Consider the following 21,756-nt stretch of genomic DNA (forward strand, 5'->3'; position numbering starts at 1 on the left):
AAAATTTCTTTAAAAACTCGCGCCGTTGGTCGTAACAAATCGATACTTAATCAGTTAGATTCCAGTCGACTCCAGTACCAGTCGTACTGAACAAAGACGGCAACAGCGTATCTGTTTTGCCCTATTTTCAACTAGAGAGACAGCCGATCCTAGAGTCGGCTATGGTTAGATCTCAATCTCAATTCAGTTCAATCTAACCTTAAATTTCTACTTCGTGCTGAAGGCTAGTCAGAAACATGTGTTTCATATTATTATAGAGTATTTCAATCTAATAAGATGTGAAATTTATATTCTGATTTTATTACGTTATATATAAGAAATTACTAATTACTGAGTAAATTGAAATGCAATATTTATCATATTCGACGATGTTTAAATGTAACAGGCATAACCAATAATTGTAATATACGTCTGAAATCTGAATTGAAATATAATTGAAATTAATTTGGTCTGAAGATATAATAACATAAATTTGTTTTGTAGTTAATTTGTAAATCATTTGGAAATAGAATATTCTGTTATATTTGATATGAATTATGGCTAATATAATGGATTCAATATCGAACATACTTGGCATTGATAAAGTAAATATGGATGGAAAATTAATTTGCATAGAAGAACAACATGATAGTAATGCAAGCTTTTTATTGAGTTGTGTTATATGTAATGCATTAAAAAATAATTATGCAATATGTTTTATATTATTTCATAATACAATGAATCATTATCATAATATGGGTGTGAAATTTGGTTATAATCTTATGTTATTGAAAGAAAAACGTAAAGTTACAGTTATAGAACCAATGAAGTTTATTGTATCTAATATGGAATATATATGTGAACAAACAGCAAACAATATTATTCATGATATATTTTTAACTATTAAAAATGAGTATGACAAAATAGTACAAAACAATGAACCTGTTACTATTATAATTGATGATTTTAGTCATATTTATAATTTTGGATGTAATTTGAGAGAATCTACATATTATGTAAGATATTTAAGATCACTTGTTGAATATCATAATAAATCTCAACTTTGTATTGTAACACACACCTATAAAGATGAGCCGAAAAATTCTGTTTCTAATATATTTGCATATGAGCTTAAACACATGGCGGATTTATTTGTTAAAATCGAGCCTCTGGAAACAGGATATTCTAGTGATGTATCTGGAAATATAACAATTAATTGGAAAATGGATGATATTAGAACAAAATATAATTGGTCTGAAGTAGCAAGATATATATATAAGTTATCAGATCGTCAAGTACAAATTTACACACCTGGTGCATCAGCTTTATTAGCATAAAGCAAGTTTTCTGGAAACTTATTTATAGTTCTATATGATATGCACATATACAGAAAAATAGTAATAAGTTGTAAGTTTGCTATATATTTGTTTTACTTCTATATTACTAGAAGAGATGATAATACATATCTGCTATCACTAAATTCTTAATCATTCATATTTTTTTAGATTCAATAAATGGTATATAATTCCGAATTTTATTATAACTTTTTAAATTATAATTTTGTAATCTATAGTTACAAAATTGATCTTTGTGGTTTGTTTTAATTTATCACAATAATTAGTAAAATGGCAATAGCAACAATAAAAATATCATATTTAAAAAATTGGAATGGAAACAGATGTAATTTTTAATAATGGATAAGTCCTCTATCATAATTATTTGCAATTTGCAGTTTGTGTATCATATTGTATCTTATAACATGGAACATGTTATCTGTACTTACATTATATGCAATACTTGTATGTATGCAGTACAGTATAAAATATATATTAATTTGTAGCAGAATTTATTTCATTTAATTTATAGGATAAATACATCAATAAGGAACAATTGAAAAAAAATAGCATAAAAGAATAATTTAATATCTCTTCTTTTTAATTTTCTATAAATTAAGCACTGTCTTCCGATTGTGATAGATTTAAATATAAATATTAAGGATTGATAACTGTTGGATATTATCCAAGTTATAAATAAATGTATATGAATACATATGCACAAATAACAGATTATATTCGCACAAAATTTATTCTACAACTTCTTCAACAATAAATTATATGTATATATGTATGCATGCATATACCTATGCACAGAGTGCAGAATTTCATTATGATTTAATATATATCCATTCACTGCTATTATTGATACAATAAAGTTTAGGAAATGCAATTACATATGTTCAGAATTAGTTCAATTCTGAAATAAACAGTCCACTCTGTATACATACACATATATATGTGCATACGTACAAACATATTACAGATGATGTTTTATACTACACATACATAATACATACAGATGTAGACGTTTAAAACAAGTCATCAAAATAATTTAAACATTTATGGAGATAGTAAAAGAAATGATAAATAAAAATTGTTTGATATGGAATATGTTGCAAAAATAAATTTTGACTTATAAATTACATTTGTAATAAAGTATTGTATGCCAAGACAAATATAATTACTCATTATAAGATGTGAATTAAGAGTACAGCAAATTGATACTTCATAATTCATAATCAATACACTTTTTACTAGACCCTTTAATTGATTGAACTAAAGTATTAAATGCATAAACCTTATATACACAATTATATGATTTGAAATGATAATTGTGGTCTATGGCTACATACAGTATAAATGTGAAAACGTGGTATTTTATTACAAGATTATGGTAGGCTTGAATTGCTTTTGACTTAATAATTTACTAATAATAAAACACATTACCAATTTGGTTCTAAGCTCCATATCAAACAACTTTAATGATTAGATATATATCCCATTTTCAAAAGCTAAACATTTTGGTGATCTGTTTTAGCTACATTAGCTGCATGACACAAGTTTTATAATTCCCTACTTCATAATACATTGCATAAATATTTACAGATATAATAATATGATTCTTTGAATAGCAGAGCAAAATATAATATTCTTAATTTTAATTACAAATAAACTAAATTTTGACATTTGTTGCAATTTGCTATTGGTTACCATTAGGGTGTTGTAAAATTAATGCAATTTGTATATAATTGTACAATTATACATATCGATAAAAAATAATTTTTTAGTTAATAAATTTTTCAGAAATACATTACCATCTGTGATAAGATAACTACATCATTTTTCACGCTTAATGGTAAATATTAACAGTTTTTACATAGAAAAATCGTTAAAAAATACAACTAACATACAGTTTCTATTTTACATTTATAAAATAAGAATTAGGAGGTTAAATACATTAAATGCGGAAACGAATTATTCTATAAAAGTTAAAATGAGTTTTTATATAATAGTACTATTATTTTTACGTTGTATGGAATAGTTTATACATGACAACAAGATAGTAAAAATTACTAAAATATCCATTTATATTTTATGTGAATACATGTCATAACAATAACAACACATAAAATGCGTATATATATATTTAATACATTTTAGTATATTAATATACATAATATCAATGTTAATATATTATTGAATACTATTTGTTTTCATTTAATTTTATATATTCATTTTCGTATGAATGAAAAAAAATTTTTTCTCTGTTTTAAGAAGTAAAAATTATGAAATATGTTTTGAACTCATTATAAATCCAAATTTGTTGCGTATTTTACTACGAAGTTTTAATATTGAAATTTATTTTAATACCTTTTGTTGTAAATCATCCTACTCAAATGCGTTTACTTAATAAAAGTATGAAACTCTTATATAAGGTCTTTAATCAATTATGAAACTGGTATTGAATTTGTAAATTCGTTTGCTACAATAAGCGATTAAAATAATATTGTGCATTAATTTCACATCATCCTAATAAAGACCGGAAGTTCCACTTTGTAATGAATCCATTCTCGGTATGTACATTGTTGTTTCGCAGGATATGATTACTATTAAAAATAAATATTTTGAAGAAGCAGCTGGATTAATGTATAACTTATTGTCATACTAATTACAATATATAATAATATAATCAATTAACAAAAAAAAGTTTTCTAGTAACTTCAAGCCATTTTTATTCACGCGTACATGTACCATTGTTTACGTATTTCATGCATTAACAAAATGTGATTTTTATCATTAAATATTGATTTCAATTTTGAGAATAATTGAGAATTTGTGAATTAAATATTTATATATCGAGATCCTTATTCGCCACTCTTTGTTTTGTCTATTTGTAAAAACGGGGTGGATTTACATATGAATATTAATATCACTTTTCATATCCCATGTACTTTACTAAGTCTTTGTTAAATCTGTCTTAATTTGCTAAATTTAAAAATTAGGAAGAAATTAGTAATTTTTGTTTCTAATATTTATGTCATTTCATTTTTTTAATTGTACTGACTTTTTTTCTCTTCTAAATTATAGACAAATATATCATTGATTAAATTATTTGGAGATGTCAAGAAGAATTGAACTATATATCACTTTATTATCATGTCAATATTAAAGCATTCAATAGATATAAACCTAAATATTTGATTATGCGATAATAAAAAACTTTTAAAGTGCATAACTTAATTAACTTCTGTAACTTAATTATTTGACGATAATTAAGTTAATTTCTTACAAAAAGCATTTCCAATAATCTTTTAATGTCTTGCACACTACTCACAGATCAAAATCCACCCCGTAAAAGTTATGTAACAAATCTTCCAACGCTTATACGTTTACCGTATTTTTATCGTTTGGTGACTACCACTTTGTTGCAGTCGTGCTAGTTGTACCAACGTTTGCTCCAACGAAGGGATTTGTAGAGGCAGCTATATCCAACAAATAAATATTATAGTAATTAAACAACGTTTAAGAGAGATAAAAACGTAATTGCTCATACATTTATATAAAGATGCATCATCTACTAATATTTCAAATAAGAATGACAATGAAAATGATGAGAATGAATGACATATTTGAAGTACTTTTAATACCAAAATATTGTATCATATAATATTTTGTTGCACTCCGTGCTTAAATATCAATTAAGACTTATTTTTCAAGCTGTAAACAATTTAATTTTCATTAGAAATTCCTGACACACGCAATCTGCCCTGCGTCATCGTACAGATTCTGCCGAGCGCAGAGGGTCATTCGTCCAGTAGGGCCCCTCAACTAAAGAACTTTCGAGACTACGAAAGTAATCATATCATTTTAGATACGCGATTAATCATATTCAAATTACTATAAATGGAATACAATATATAAAGGAATGTATTATAATAAAAGAACTTTCTATTCTACGAAGTAATATTTATGCAATTTGTTAAAAGCTTACATTGTACAGGAGGTTCTACGATATTCAGCTCTGCAAGATAATTTTTTAAAATCGTAGATAAATCGCTGCATTACAATCGATCTCCCTACTTACCAATATTCACAAAGATTAGCTGTACAAGTCAAGACCTTTGTAGAACAGCTGACGAAAATTTTCTTCTCACTTGCATTTAATATTCCTTATTTTGATTTCTGCATTCAATAAGCTTGGTAGAAGCATTTGACGTAGCATATTGTATACATACTTGCCTTCATGCCGAGAATCACAAGAAATCAAATTAGTGATAATGACTTTTTTTGTGTAACACGACTTCGATAATACGATTCTGAATTATAGTGCAAAATTCGATTGCTTTTGTAACTTGAGAAATAAGTCTCAATCGACATATTTGCATATCACTTTTCGTATTTGTTTTGATGTATATAACATTTAACAAGGAGAAATAATAATGCACCATAACAAATAAAAAACAATATATTTAAATTAAACACCAGCAAAAAACAAAAGATTACGTATTCTCTCTTTTTAATGACGAATAATTTTATTCCTTAACAAATAAAAATCACTTGGATAATAGGATAATAAAAGAGAAATATTTAACATTGTGCAGCTATATAATTACTTATATTAAATTGGCATATCTATTCAGTAAAGGAAAGAGTCCTACAGCAACTATTTACATCAAATTATTCTTAAATTTACAATTACTTTTCAATGTATGTATATAGGCACACACATATGTACATACATACAGTTATACACTTTTACTTAGCTTTATACTATTAATACTTACTTAAAATGCTTGCTTAATGCTTACTTAAAAACACATGCTTGCGTCAAATATTAATATTAGGCGTAGAAAAAGTTTTGTGCTGTTGATTATACGTCTCATTGGTATCAAAATTATTAAAAATTTTTTCATCAATTGCCTTTTGTCATTTTTATGCTATTGTTAAAAAACATGTAAATACAATTACTACAAACAACATGTTTAATAGACATTGTTTTGTTTTTATATTGAGACTGTTAAAGCGATTTGTTTTGCCTAACAATATAATAAAATCTTAACACTTGCTAGATGTAAACAAAGAATATCGAAGATTTAGTCTAACTCTTTCCATTCCAGGCAATATTGGCTTTAGCTGTCATCCACGAAATAGCTTGTGGTTACTAATGCCGAATTTAATAGTTGTTTAAAATCGACTTCTACGGATATAAAAGTGTTGAGTGTAGTTATTTAAATATTTAAGCATTTTTGGGCAGATATAGCTACAAAAAATGTCTATTATAATAATTATGAAAAAAGCACAAAATTATTTTCTGCACTTAATAACTACAGTGATATAAATAAAATAAAATATCTTAAAATTAAGAAAATATTTACTGGAATAAAGCATAATATAACTGTATCATTTATTGCTACATAAGAATACATGATACGTCCTGTGCAAGCATATACCTTGTTGTGTCATTGCTTGATGTTTAAAATACCGTAAAACTGAAATTGATAATACTGACACAAAGAATGTGGGAACAAGAGCCCAATAGTTCATTGCATCAATTTGATGATTCAAAGAATAATACGTAGCAATTCGTTGAAAAAAAATATAGATGAAATTGTAGAAACGCCGATTTTTGTATATGTTGGTAGACATTGATATTTTGAATAACCATTTTCTATATATATAACGGGTGACTTAGTTTTTTTATTACATAGTTGAATGTTGTCTTTAACACTAAACCTACCGAGACTTCTTGTATACCTATATTGTATATACTATATTGTATATGAAATAAATATACGATATATACAAAATATATATTGTACGCATATTTTAAGAAAAGTTATATAATTTGATGGCGATGTGATAATGTTTAAGTATGTGAAAGTTGTACAAAAATTTAAAAACGGCCAAATTGACCGATAGTGGTAGGTTTAGTGTTAAAATCGCTGATCATCGTTTATAAATAGAAGATAAGTGGCAACCAATACTGACGCATACGCTGCCATAGACACATAACTATAGGCAGAAATACATTGTAGTGGTCCGATAGTTCTTTGCGAATATCTCGGAAACCAGGCGAATCCACCACCGTTATATGTATAGGAAAAAGTTGTTCAAAATATTGACTTCTACAACATATCTAAAAATCATTGAAATTGGAAGGTAGGCAGCGTTTCTACAGTTTCATGGAGATATGTATTGAGATAAATTTCTTTCAAGTTCGTACAATATTGCAGTATTCAAATAACTTTTAGAAACTATTTTGTTAGTAACTAAATGGAAATACTTTCCACCACTACAGATCTTAGAAATGTTAATATGTACATTCAAAGCTTATTTTATTTAAAGAAAATCTTTTTTATTTTCTGAATTCGCAGAAAAGTAAGGATAGTAATGACTCTTGGTCTTACAATGAATCTTGTTTCAAAATTAGTGCATTAAATTAAAAAAGAACCACAATAATGAAGAATAAAAATATTTAAAATTTGATATTTTTAGCTGATACATTTTAACTTATTTAATACATTGGTAAGGGTTTATTATTATAATAAGGCCTCAAAGAACACAGTTTGTATCAAGCCAAACGTGCAAGCCCAAGATAGACACATCTAAGTATATACAATTTAGAGTACAATTGATGTGTTCCAAACATATCCATACTACTGTCTATAGGTATTTGGCCATCCAATTATCAGAAATATACAAAATATAGTTGAGGTATTTTCTACTGTTAACCTTTTCCATCGTTTTTATCTTACACACTTATATACAGATAGTAACTACTGATACAAATAATATCTAAGTTAGTTACTATAAGTAAAAATGTGTGTAAATAAAATCAGGTGAAAATTGGTCTAAGACATTTGAGTACATATATTAATTCCAAGTATCTCCATAGACTATCTGTTTATTACTGGAGTCCTTGGCTGAATGAAATATGATCTTGTCTCGAGTTATATATACATTTGTTTAAGTGTTTAACTTTTATTAAAGATTAAAATGAAGCTAAAACAATACAGATCTTTTTGTATCAATCTGAGTTTAGCAATGCATCTAGATCTCTTTTACACTCGCGACTATAAAATCCGTTGTCGAATATGACACAATTTCCATTCACGCTGCCGCGACTGTGAAGTTGTGAAAGAATCATAAAGTGGTAATAGATGGCCCTGTGTCCTAAACGTCCTGCAGGGCCACGGCCCAGAGGAAAGTGGCAGGATGGGCGCTTCTGAGCTGCGCCTTGCGGTAGCCCCTTCATAGGGCCCAGGACCTTATGATATAAACCTACTCAAAATCCACATTCTATTGGATTTTCTGTTGGATTTGTGTAATAAATTTTTATATACAGTATCATATCTAAAGTTCGAATTTCTCGCCTTACCTACGAAACGTTCAAACTACCGCGAAATAATTTAATAATACGTTACGACGTGAGGAGACAACCGGTGATTTGTTAATTTTACGATTTCCTGTGTCTTCCACGTGACAATCGCTGTGGCGCTGAAGTTCGATTTCGCGCGATTCACTTATTTTTTGCGACTATCAATTATCTCATATTGTTTCTTCGCGTTACTAAATACTAATTAATTCTGTGTTAAAAAATAATTAATTGCGTCTAACAATCAGATAAGAGTTTATTATACTTTTATACGCTATAAAAATTTTTGCACTCAATATCTTCTATTTAATTTTTTAGTTAGCCCTTAAAGATAATATGATTTCAAATGAAGATTATGCGTCAAGCAATTCAACTGACGATACATTTTTACCAAATCCCTCCAAAGGATGTCGAGTGCTGTCAGATAGAGAGGACAGTTCCTCGAGATGTTTATCTGATATGATAATAGCATCTTCAGTACGTCGCCATCGAATTGAATCGGATAGTGAAGTTGAAGATGTCGGTAATGATGAAAATAGTACACAAGAAGAGTAGTGTGATACAAATTGGCATACTCCTTTGGCCAATCAAGCGAAGATCACATTTTCGAGTTCACAGAAAGTCAATACACATCACTCTGAAATTTTTTATCATACTGAACCGCATAGTTTTTATTTTTTTTCTGTTACAAATGAAATATTCCAAATTATTGCGAATCAAACGAATATATATGCTGCGCAAATAATGTCAGAACAGCGATCGAGTCGTCTCGATAAATAGGTTGAAACAAATCCTAATGAAATAAAACGGTTTTTTGGCATAATTATATGGATGGAACTAGTGCGATAAAATTCATTTGCGTAATTATTATATATATGTAGCGGCACATGAGTCATAGGACGATTCGAATCGAGAGTGACTCATGTTGTTGTTTTGCCTCGGAGCATTGACACAGTTTCGATGTACGAGATATAAAAGTAAACAAACTCCGGACAAAACAATATCGCCGCTATGTGCAATTGTCAACCGGAGTCGAATTCAAACTTTCCGGTACTTGCCTGACCAGTATAGTAAATAGACGAAAATGCTCTCTAGGACAATTATTATCTAGTATTTTTATAGCGAGTAGCATTGAGCGAGCCACGATTAAGACGTATTATACTAACTCTGTATTGTTGTACTTAAAGTGATTTTTAAATATACTGACTATCACAAGTATTCATTCTTTTCGCCATTTGAATCAACACGTTTGATATCCACCACATATATATAGAATGATTTTTGCGGTTCGTTACTTTTAGTAATAACGAAGAAAATGATCCTAATATTAGATTGTCAAAAATTATTTATATTATCGATATATGAAACAGTAATTTTAAGAAATATTACAATCCAGATGAAATATTATGCGTAGGTGAATCATTAGTGCCATTTCGACGATATTTGAAACACAGTCACAGATACGGAATAAAAGTTTTTAAATTATGCGGTGGTGCAAAATACACTCATTCTTTTCAAACATACACGGGAAAAGAGAAGAAAAGAGATAAAATAGCAGGAAACAAATCATGTGAGGTTGTACTGTCTCTTTGCAAATATATATTGGATGAAGGCCATACTATCTGCACAGATAATTGGTATACAAGCGTTGATCTGGCGGGAAAATTAATCACAATGAACACACATTTAGTGGGTACAAAAAAATCGGCGAGGAAGTCCAACAGAAGTAGTGTCTCAAAAATTAAAGCTTGAGGAAGTTACTGCTCGCGAAAATAAAAAAGGTATAACAGTATTTAAAGTGAAAGAGCAAGAGACTGTATTGATGCTTTCTACGAGACATTCAGCAGAAATGACTACTATACATAAAAAATTCTATTCGTATGAGAAACCAAAAATAGTTGTGGAATACAATCTAGAAAAATCATCAGTCGATTTATCTGACCAAATGATAACATGTAGTTCACCACTGCGTAAAACTTTAAAGTGGTATAAGAAATTAGCAATAGAAGAGATAACTCGCAAAAATATTCGAAATCCCGAATTCAGAATGAAAGTAATAATGTATTTAACAAAATGTCATGATAATGAAAGTGAGGTTTTCATTTCTCCACGTGAAAGCTTATTGAGAAAACCACGTCATGAATTAAAAGCAATGCCGGGAGAGGTTAGAATTGTCAGATGATTTTGTAAAATATGTTATCAAAAAAACTCAAAACAGCTAGGAAGGACTGCAAAAGACTGTAGTAAAAAAGGTAGTGACATATTGTGAAGATTGTGCTGGTTCACCCTTTCTTTGTTTGGAGTGTTTCAATACGACACATCGCAATATGTGCGCATAATAGTATAAGAAAGAATATTGATGAGACTTGGATCCCTGTAAATTGTAACGACACTAAAATATACTTTGCATTATGCATAGTAGTAGCTCAAGTTAAAAAACCAAAAATTCAGATGAACTGATCTAAAAGAGTTATTATAAAAACACCGATATTCAGAAAAACTATGCCACTAAAAAAATTTTTGCAAATCACTAGGTTTTTCCATTTTGTAAATAACGATACGACTGACGAGATGGATAAATTACATAAAGTCAAACCTGTGGTAAACTATTTTAATAAAAAATTCAAGGAAGTATATGTAATGGAAGAGAACATCACGATCGATAAATCGTTAATGAAATTTAAGGGACGCATGTTTTATAAACAATTTAATCTCTCGAAGAGATTTGCGATAAAATTTTATAAACTGTGCGAGTCATCATCGGCCTATTGCTATAATTTTAAAATATATTCAGGTAATGATTAACCCTTAGAGTGCTATGGATGCATATATGCGTCTGGCGAAAGTCATCGGTGTGGACTAAGGACGCATATATGCGTTTGTCAATTTTTCCGAGCACCTACGCAGAAGTAATACTACTACGTTTGTGTGAGATAAATATAAATGCATTTCAATGTTAATGCTGCGTTCGAAGAAACTGTCTTTTCTTTTTTTTTTTTATTTAATACTTTGCATTCACAATTTGTCCAATTTGGACATTTGGTAGAATAATCGTGCCGGCACAACACAATTATCAAGAAGAAAATGTGTTGTTTGTGTGAAAAATAAGAGAAGGAACGACAGAAAATGCGATGTCGGATTACGTATCGATGATTGTTTTGAAATTTTTCATGCACAACTAAATTATTAACTTGTGTTATATTTACTAAATTTAGTTTTCCAGTTTATTGTTTTCTAGTTTACTACCCAAATTCTAGTTTATTGTAAATTTCAATGTTTATAATAAATAATTAATACTAAAAAATAACGCTCTTGAATCATCTAATCTCGCGCAAAAGAATTGCTACAACTTATTACGATTTGCGCTTTGAATAGTCAATCAACAGAATTCAGTATAGCGAAAAAGTATTCAGTCCACAGCGATCGTCAACGCTGGTAGCGTGCCGTCCGTACGGATGGCATAGGCTCCGAATATTCAGTACTCTAAGGATTAAACAAGTTCTGATTACAGTGCATCAGAAAGTGTCGTAATGGAGTTATCAAAGTCAATACTACATAAAGGACGCATTTTGTATATAGATAATTGGTATTCTTCACCGAAACTGTTTTTAACTTTAGTTGAAAATGGAATAAATGCTGTTGGGATAGTATATTTTAATAGAAAAAATATGCCGGGAGATTTTGTTAAAGCAAAATTAAAAAAAGGGGAATGTAGAATGAAAAGCTGCAATGGCATATTAGTGCTGAAGTTGAAGGATATACGAGACGTTCATATTATTTCTACAAAGCACGAAACTGTAGAAATGACTGAACAAAACAGAAGTCAACTAAACCCTACTTTCAAGCCAAAATGTATTGTTGATTATGACAGGGGAATGATTGGTATTAATCGCCAAGATCAGATATTAGCGTGCTTCCCTGTTATAAGGAAATACTTGAAAGGCTACAGAAAAATCTTTTTTTACATATTTGATATAACACTTTTTAATTCATATATTCTGTACAACAAAAACAATATGAAAAAGAAACAGAATTACACCGAGTATAGACTTCAAATAGCCGAAGCATTATTACAAAACGTACCGTTACAAGATTATAAAAGACGAGGACAATTATCGAACGGAGATATACCAATGAGACTACACGCGCAACATTGAGGTCATTTTCTGAAACATATAGATTCCACGTCATTGAAAAAAAATCCAATAAAAACTTGTAAAGTATGTACAAAAAATAAGAAACGTAATGAAACAACGTGGGGTGTAAAAAATATCGAGTTACGTTACATGTACCTTATTGTTACGAAAGATATCACACAGTTGAAGATTACTAATTTTCTACGAGTTTTTTTAAAGCACTATTAATTTAAACTAAGTATTAAAACTACGATCTCCAAACAAAAAGGGGGGAGATGTTGGATGATCAACTTCTTATTCATACTGCAACAAACACCCTAATCTCTGTTTTTCCTTCCTGAATTATCCCGAACTTCAACCCTTTTTTTCTCGTCATTTCTCCCTGACCGCTGTCCTGATCTAATTACTTATCCTAACCATTAGGCTATAAGAACCGCGCGCAGTTACCCGTTATGAATAAAACCTCTAACTTCTCAATGTGTGTTGTCAAATTTCCACCATCCGGAATCCAGCATTGGAGCAGCGGTAAGTTAAAACTGAAACTAATAATTGAAATTGTACACCGTATACTTTAAATTCCGGCTTGTAAAATCTGAAGGAATGTTTAGAAGGTTGAACGAGGAAGTAAACATTTTATAAATTCATGGAAGCTCAACAGTTAAGAATAATTATACATGGTGTGGATCTGCATTAACCTCCTAGGCACTATACACCACTATAACGGCTTTCACGGATGTCATCTTATATTACGACGCGCTACTACAGTGGTTCACTCTACTGACTTATACGCTCACCGTTTGAACTAAATGATTTTTTGTGAGTGTATTTTTCATTTGTCTTGCCTCACACTTTTTTTGTCCTCGCAACGTTTTACAATAGTGTTAACAATATACAGACAGAATATATAATCTTTGTTTTTGATACGCCAGTATCAGGTATCAATTATTGCTTTTCGTTAATATAAATGTACCGTTATTGGATGCTCTTTTTAACATGCCGATCCGTATCCTTATAATTTTTCGCGCTAGAGTGTGAAAATTGTGACGTGAATCTATGTGTCATACTGTGCTTTAAAATATATCACACTAAATTGTATTATTAATTATTAAAGTAAATTATTAAAGTTACAGTATATTCAACATATCTTTAAGAAAAATTATAATTTAGTTATCAAAATTTTCATTCCAATGTGTTTGCGTAGGGAACAGAATTATCCGTTATATATTGCAGTACAAGATAAAGAAATAAAAGCAAACCCCAGCAAGTGCAACCATATTACATTTACACTACAAAAATGGAAACCACCAAATATCCAATTGAATGGCACGCACATAACACAAACAAGGTAAGTTAAATACCTTGGAATCTATTTAGACACACAACTTATACGGAAGCAACATACGAAATCAATTATAGACAAGATACGGATAAAAAGAAGACAGATGTATTGGTTAACTAGTCGGAACTCTAAACTCAGCATGGAAAATAAACTAAAAATCTACAAAACGATAATAAAATCAATTTGGATGTACGGAATACCACTATGAGGAACAGCAACAATGAGCCACATAAATAAACTAGAGTCCCTACAATCGAAGATATTCAGAACAATAGTCAACGTCCCATGGTATGTCAGAAACGAGGATATACGCAAAAACCTAAAAATACCAACGGTCAAAAAAGAAATCGGCAGATACGCAAAAAAGATACAAGGGAAGAACGACAACACATCCAAACCAGCCGGCTGCTGAAGCGAGCAAAACTCTCATAAAAAGAAGACTAAAGAAGAAACAACCCACTGATCTCACTAAAGAAATAAAATAGACAAACTCGAAGATGGTATCCCGCTGGGGGTAGCCATCCACATGCAATTTAGCAATAAAGTTAGAAAAATTTACCAAATGTCCAGCTGGACAAATTGTAAAGTATAAATTAAATAATAAGAAACATATTGCAGTACTGTGTATTTATATCGTTTACGCGTAATTCGCGTCAAACTCTGTCGTACAGAGAAACAGCCCCGCACAAAATTCAGCCGTGCCTAAGAGGTTAATGAGCTCTACAAGTAAAATCATAGCTGCGAGAGGTTTAGTTTCCTAACACGGGACTTGCTATAGTTCTGTTCCTAGGTTTTTGAAGTAGTCATTGCGAAAAGATCGTAAACGAAGCTGTGCTGAGGGTAAAAGCATAAAATTCTTGGTATTCCACAAGGTGAAACAAAGTATGTACGTATAACATTATATGTATGCGGCTTTCGTACTTGGAAGAATTTTGTACACCAATTTTTAAATTTAATGCTGTTCTTAAATCATTAAATATTGTAGCGGACAGAGTTGTCATAGTTTCTAGGATCGCATTTCATCGTGGGGAATGTTTGTTCGTGCACGCGTGTTTACTCTGGAGAGAGACACATCGCTACGTCCAAAGGCAAAGTCAAATACATACACAATACATACACTTCTGAATCAAGAAAGAAAGACGGTCGTCACGGATACGATTACGGGCCTTAATCAGAGAAATACACGAAGAACGTAAATGGCCACTACTCGCAACGTATGAGTAAGTTACACTGCGATTCTTCTTATATACCAAACAATAGTTGTACTGTTTACAACAAGTATCAATAAGACTAGTATCTATTTTCGTAATTGAAAAAGCATTCAGAATCGCCTTACATCTATCAGATATCTACCGCGCTCACTAAAATCTTTTAACCAGAATCCAGTGATCCAACCATAGTAAGGATGAATCGCACAAGATCGCCCGATAATAAAGGATCACAACACGTTATATTATCCTAAAAACTATAAGTGTGATATTGTTTTCATACCGAAGACTAAGCAAACGGGACGTAAAAAGCAGTTGTGTAAATTCTTCTGACAATTTCGCGAACCTGCTGTCGCCGTGCATTAGTCTCCCGGTATATGTACCCCGCAACGAACCTGTCAAGTGAATCGCGGTTACATAGAAAGGTGGAAGGCCACCTCTTCCCTTGACGTTTTGTTAAGATCTTTTACTTGCCTATCCCTTCTGAAGTGATCTACGTTCGACGAGACAATTCCAATTGTAATTATCACCGCGTGCACATCAACAACATCCCAGCTCAAGACTTTTCTTGGCGTCTCGCCGTTATACTGCCCATACAGCTGCTTACGCCTCGGAATAAAATGGAATCTCTTTGCCGGGAAACTGATCAGTCGCATACGTATGAGGGATATGGATTAAAAGTTGTGTTTATAGTCGTCTTGCGTCTACGAACCGCGATTAAAAAGTTATACCTTTTTCGCTGGAAAAAGTCGAGAGGTGACAATACAAGAAATATGAAAAATGATTGTGATTAATATACAATAAGTTATATAAATATGGAATACACCAATATGATATGATCGCCGATTTGGGTCGACGATATGGCATATGATCGAATGATAAGAAATAAGAAAACATGCTTGGGCTTTAAACGCTACAATTCCTTGGCTTCCTTAAAGTTGCGTTTTCTGAGACATTATTGTAATTTCAAGACCAATCACTCGTCAAAAGACGACCGTAAATGATTCTTCCAAAACAGCCAAAAACTATCACGATTATAATTGTCAGACCAAAAGTCAACATTCAAAATAAAGCCTTAGAATATTATTCGCAGGAATGAAAATTTTATGGAAATTTGTTTTTCTGTATCTATAAAATCAAATTCCTTACGTAATGAATAGAAAATTTTCCTAAGATAAAGAAATTTGAATAAGCGACAGATTTACTTTTAAGATTTAGAGTTTTGATATAAATTGTATCAGTTTCGGGGTTTTATTAATGTAAAAGTTATGTTTTATGGTACTTTGGTGAATATATCACCAATTTACAAAATTTTATTAACAATTATCACCGAATACAATCCTATGTTTGTTTAAAATTGTAAGTGAGTCGTTTTGTGTTGAAAGAAGATTTTGTTTTATTATTAAATTATTAGTTCATTTTGATATTATGCAAATATTCCCCACAATTTTAATGTTTCATATTAAAAGATTCTGAATATAAATTTGTGTTAGCGATGAAAGATTCATAATAATATAAAAGTTTCTGCAAATTGCACAGCAATTAAATTATGAATTCAAGCAATATTTTCTAAAATTAATACATTTATATTTCTGTTGCATATTATGTGATAATACGCTTCACTAGAAGCATAGAAATAATAAGACAAAAGACAAAAGGAAAGTATTTAAATAGAGCTAAAACTGAATAAGAAAAATTGTGACCAGCTGGGTAACGTGCATTAATATTTTAAGTACTTGTAATACCAGTTGTGTAAATAACTCTTTCAGCACCCCTGTTCAAATTTGTATTCTCATCGACGGTAGTGATCGGTTGGCTCATGGCTGGTGGAGGCATGGCGAAAATGGGTTGTTGATTCGTCGAATTATTTTGCGGGCCACCCTGTGGTTGTGCTGTAATCGCATCGTCATCACTCTCCTCTTCCTGTAAAACAACAATCAGTAAGAAATTATAATTTCCACTAGTAGACTTATATACAGGTGGTCCACATAAAACATTAGAAGCCGGTTTTTCGAAAACCGTAACTGATATCGACTAATTTTCTTTTTAATTTCAATGGTACGAAAGGGCTGATTATTATTTGGAGAATAACAGATTTTTCCGAGAAGATTGCTAATATATCAAGGGGACATTGTTTTTTTCCTCATTTTTTTAAATGTAATGCAATAATAATTTCTGTCCATTCAGCTAACTCTTGAGGAATTAGATAATGTTTACTTGAAGTATTTTTCATCATTCTGCGTAATTAAAGAGTTACGAGGGAAGGAAGATCTAAAGAAAGACTCTACGCGGAGGCATCGAAGCGTAATTTAAACTTAAGTAGACTTATTCCGAGATAAAATTCATTTTATTAAGTATTCGAAATAAAAGTGACCGTTTACTTTTAAACATTTATAAGTTATAAGTATAACATTTATCACAAAAGAAGATATAAAGAGAAGAATATAATATGTTTGTAAAACCATAACTTCAACAATATTCTCAGATGTACGAAATAATGTCATACAAAGAATAAATAAATCTTTAGAAGTGAACAATCATCATTTCGATCACTTAATAAAATAAATTTTACTTCTTCCCGTCATAGCTCTCTAATTATACAGAATAACGGAAAATGCATCAAGTAAATTTATTCAGTTTCATAAGAACTATCTAAATAGATAGAAACTAATATCGCATTTCATTTAAAAAAAAAATGAAGGTGTCTCCCCTTAGTACACTAGCAATCATCTCAAAAAAAATCTTTTGTTCACCAAGTAATAATCAACCCTTTCGTATCATTGAAATTAAAAAGAAAATTAATCGATATCAGTTATGATTTCCAAAAAAACGACTGTAACACTTTATGTGGACCATCCTATATATACGTCAAGACGGATTAAATTATATGTCTTTCTTATATTCAACTGTCCGCGAACTATTTTTAAAAGGAATTGCACTAGTTAATTCTATTAATAAAATCTTGGTACTTTCGTACTGCTCAGTATCTCAAAACTCGATTACATTGAAACCATCTGCACAGATTTTACAGTCCAGAATTCATCAATATCAGTCTTGGCTAACAGCAGTATTAATCAGTACAATATTGCAGTAGTATTAAGACCATGTGTTAAAAGGTATTAACGGACGATATACATAGTCATACAATGTTTATGTTGGTCATTCTAACTGTCGCTTAGTATGTTAAATCATAATTTGTACTAGAGTCAGAAACTTATTCAGTTCGATGGATTTGAGCAGATTCTTTGTGGTCTCGGACAACTGATAACGAGTACCGTTTATACTTGATGGACCATCCAATACTGACTGGCACTGCATAAGACTCTCCACTGAGAGTCACGGTCTGATTGAGGTTTAGATAAGTGACTCTAACAGGTGATCTTTTGACTTTGATTATAAACTCTGACTCGAAACTATCTTGCTAATCTCAGCCCCCCTCTCCAGGAATCGTCCTCCTAATTGAGAATTTTTAAGGTTGCTGATCAGCCTGTGTTCCGAAAAACAATAATTAATCACCCTTTATGAAAAGGAGGTAAAGCGTTCTCAGGAATTATGGAGGTAGTTCCTCCAACACTGTGAAATTTCTTCCCAGTCCCAACAATTGGTACCTGTGTATTGACGTCGGCTGAGATCCTAATAACTATATATATATGTAACTATAGAATAACTATATATATCCTAATAAGCTATAAATACCATGAAATGGCATCACGAAGAAAATGCGAACAAATTGAAATGAGTTCTGAAGGAAATCGTGCCTTCTGGAAGATTCTATTATAATATATTTGAATTTTCCATGTTTGTGGAACTTAAAAATGAAATACCACATCGATATTTATTTCTAGCAATCAATTAATCGCAAATTGCGTTAGCTGTATCGCTTGGTATCTTCTAGACGGATTCCCCGATATCCGTAAACTCTCCAAGGAGATCTCTATAAAAGACTGCCTGGATCTCATTTGTCAATTACATATTGATTAGAAATATCAACAAAATTCCAGGCGCCGTTGCTAGGCAGTCCTGCATAGAGCCGACATTGCTCCTAGCCGGGGCTTGTCCGTAAATACAGCGTGTCCCTCAATATCGGAACTTCTTCTGTCAGGTTAAACGTTCAACCCGTGACCGTGGCTACGTTCAGCGACCAGTTACGTCACCTTGAGCCCAAGTATTCCAAAAGAAATGCTCGATGTCTCTACATCTCCGACATATATATATATATATAGCTACCGCTGTACCTAACAATTGCATTTTTTTCGTACACCTAGATGTTAAAACGTTATTTTACTACTTTAAATTTCCGCTAGAACGGATTTGACGAACACTCTATCACTGTACAGAGTAGTCAAGACGTGAATGTATACTTCATCGCGGACAGAGCGTAAAATTTGAAGTGTAACTTTATTATGTCATGTAAATTAACAATTTCTTATTCAAATAGTTATTCGCACAATCGTTATGACATAAACAAAACAACTTTTAAAAAAGGATATCGAAAATCTTGGAAAAAAACAAGCTATGCTCTGCTTAACTAAAATTGTGAATTGATACAAAATTTGAACGAGTGACTAAAGTCACTGGTAGAATACAGTGAATGTGTGATAATTGGTGACTATAGCTAACGTTAAGAACGAAAGGATTAAAACTGCTGATTGTGAGTTGATATCACGATACTTAGTTTGTCACGTATAAGACCACGTCTACAGGCATGCTCCGAGATAAATAAAGGTCGCTTTACGCTCTAAGACACTCATGACTAATTAAATACAATAAATCTATGTATTAAGATGAGATGTTAATAACAGTTCATTTGAAGCTGTCACTATGGTTTTACGCCGAATATCAAATTTTAATTAGTTCAGACTGCAGTAGGTTTTCATAGAAAATTGTCACTATTTGCAAAATTTTTCCTTTAAGACATAAAAATTGAATATACATTATACTTTCTTTAATTAGAAATCATATATAGATATAAATGATATTTCCTATCGTTAAAAACTATGTATAGCGTGCAACATGACTCGATCAAACTACGCTATTTCAAAATTTTAACGTTTATAATTTATGAGGAAATAATCACAAAAACTGTTTTAGATAAAATGATTGATATTTTGAATCGATTGGCACTTAATGTAAATTAGCGAGTCATTTATTTCACTTACAATTAGATTCTAATTAAAACTCTTTCTATGGGTCTCTGTTTCATTTTCTACAAGAAATAATCAGAAATCATCTCGGATTACAGATTAAGGCTTAGACAGATTAAATTAAAATCAGTTATCTGGTTTACTACCCGGCTTTCATTCTATTGAAATATTTTTAGTTACGTAAATCAACAATCTCTAATGTGATAAAAAAAGTTAAAATAGATCTTGTTGTAATTTAACAGTTCGATTAAGGAATGGTACTCATCAAGCATGATAGACCGATAGAGCTCACCATAGACGCTTCCTTAATGGAGAAATCGTCTACGTAATATTTAACCCCGTACGGAATATAAGAATTTACCTAGTGTTTACGTAGATAAATTGTAAAGAATTTCGGTATTGCAAAAACAGAAAAAAGATGTATGGAAAATGTAACTTATGTAAAGTGAAATACATTGTGTAAAAACGTTAATTTCCCCTCGATTTCGATGATTTTTGGATTAGTTGTAGAAATCGATATTTTGAATAATATTTATAATTTCCTATATATATATATAGAAAAAATATTAATATAAATATTATAATATAAATATTATAATATAAAATATATATATATATTTGAAATATTTGCGATAAACTGTTAGTATCACTACAATGGATTTTGCCTATAGTTGTGCACTTCTGGCAACGTATACGTCAATGTTGGTTGCCGGCTGTCGGCCGCCGGCCACTTATCTTCTGTTTCTAAACGAAGGTTGGGCGATTTTAAAGGCCTTATACACAACGTACATATGCGAGGCTGTAAGAGTCTGTTATAATTTTATAGTTTATAGCTCAACTAAAAGTAAATATTATGAATGTATTGGGTTTAGGTTAGGAGTTAGGCAGCCGAAGAAATTAATCGAGTTATAACGCACATTTTTGCAGTCTCACATATGTGGTTGGGGCTTTTAAGCTTTCCCGACTCTGGTTTGTAAATAGAAGATAAGTGGTCGGCGGCCAACAACTAACTGATGCATACGCTGTCACAAACGCACATCTAGGTAAAAGTACATCGTAATTGTGCCGGAAGTTTTTCTTGGAAACTAAGCGAGTTATACATATACATATACACTCCTTATATATATATAGGAAAAAGTTGTTCAAAATGTTGAGTTTTACATGATATTCAAAAATCATTGAAATCGTAGGGTAATTAACATTTTTACAATTTCATCTAGAAATAAAAAGAGTACAGA

The 21,756-nt window shown here is 30.8% G+C and overlaps 2 protein-coding genes across 6 annotated transcripts in view; one reads left to right on the top strand and one right to left on the bottom strand.

Moving 5' to 3' along the window:
• Nucleotides 1-48: 48 nt before the first annotated feature.
• Nucleotides 49-1,824, top strand: LOC122572616. Of its 2 annotated transcripts, XM_043737776.1 has the most exons (3): nucleotides 49-400; nucleotides 484-1,386; nucleotides 1,485-1,824. In XM_043737776.1, the coding sequence occupies exon 2, from the start codon at nucleotides 537-539 to the stop codon at nucleotides 1,314-1,316; it is 780 nt and encodes a 259-aa protein (XP_043593711.1). In that variant the 5' UTR covers nucleotides 49-400; nucleotides 484-536; the 3' UTR covers nucleotides 1,317-1,386; nucleotides 1,485-1,824. The 2 variants fall into 2 exon arrangements, with proteins under 2 accessions (XP_043593711.1, XP_043593712.1); XM_043737777.1 differs by having other exon boundaries at nucleotides 50-1,386.
• Nucleotides 1,825-2,024: 200 nt separating this feature from the next.
• The window catches only part of LOC122572614 (dnaJ homolog subfamily C member 5), a 30,018-nt gene continuing 10,286 nt past the window's right edge, over nucleotides 2,025-21,756 (bottom strand). Inside the window, exons 6-7 of one of the 4 annotated variants that reach the window (XM_043737771.1) lie at nucleotides 17,120-17,297; nucleotides 2,025-4,798 (exon numbers count right to left, since the gene is read on the bottom strand). In XM_043737771.1, coding sequence (XP_043593706.1) covers nucleotides 4,731-4,798; nucleotides 17,120-17,297 — 246 coding nt within the window. In that variant the 3' untranslated portion in view covers nucleotides 2,025-4,730. The other 3 variants (XM_043737770.1, XM_043737769.1, XM_043737772.1) reach the window with 3 other exon arrangements.

The sequence above is a fragment of the Bombus pyrosoma genome, linkage group LG11, assembly GCF_014825855.1.
Source record: "Bombus pyrosoma isolate SC7728 linkage group LG11, ASM1482585v1, whole genome shotgun sequence".
NCBI lineage: Eukaryota > Metazoa > Arthropoda > Insecta > Hymenoptera > Apidae > Bombus > Bombus pyrosoma.

Coding starts and splice junctions, on each gene's coding strand:
- LOC122572616 (XM_043737776.1), top strand. CDS start 537: ATGGCTAATATAATGGATTCAATATCGAACATACTTGGCATTGATAAA.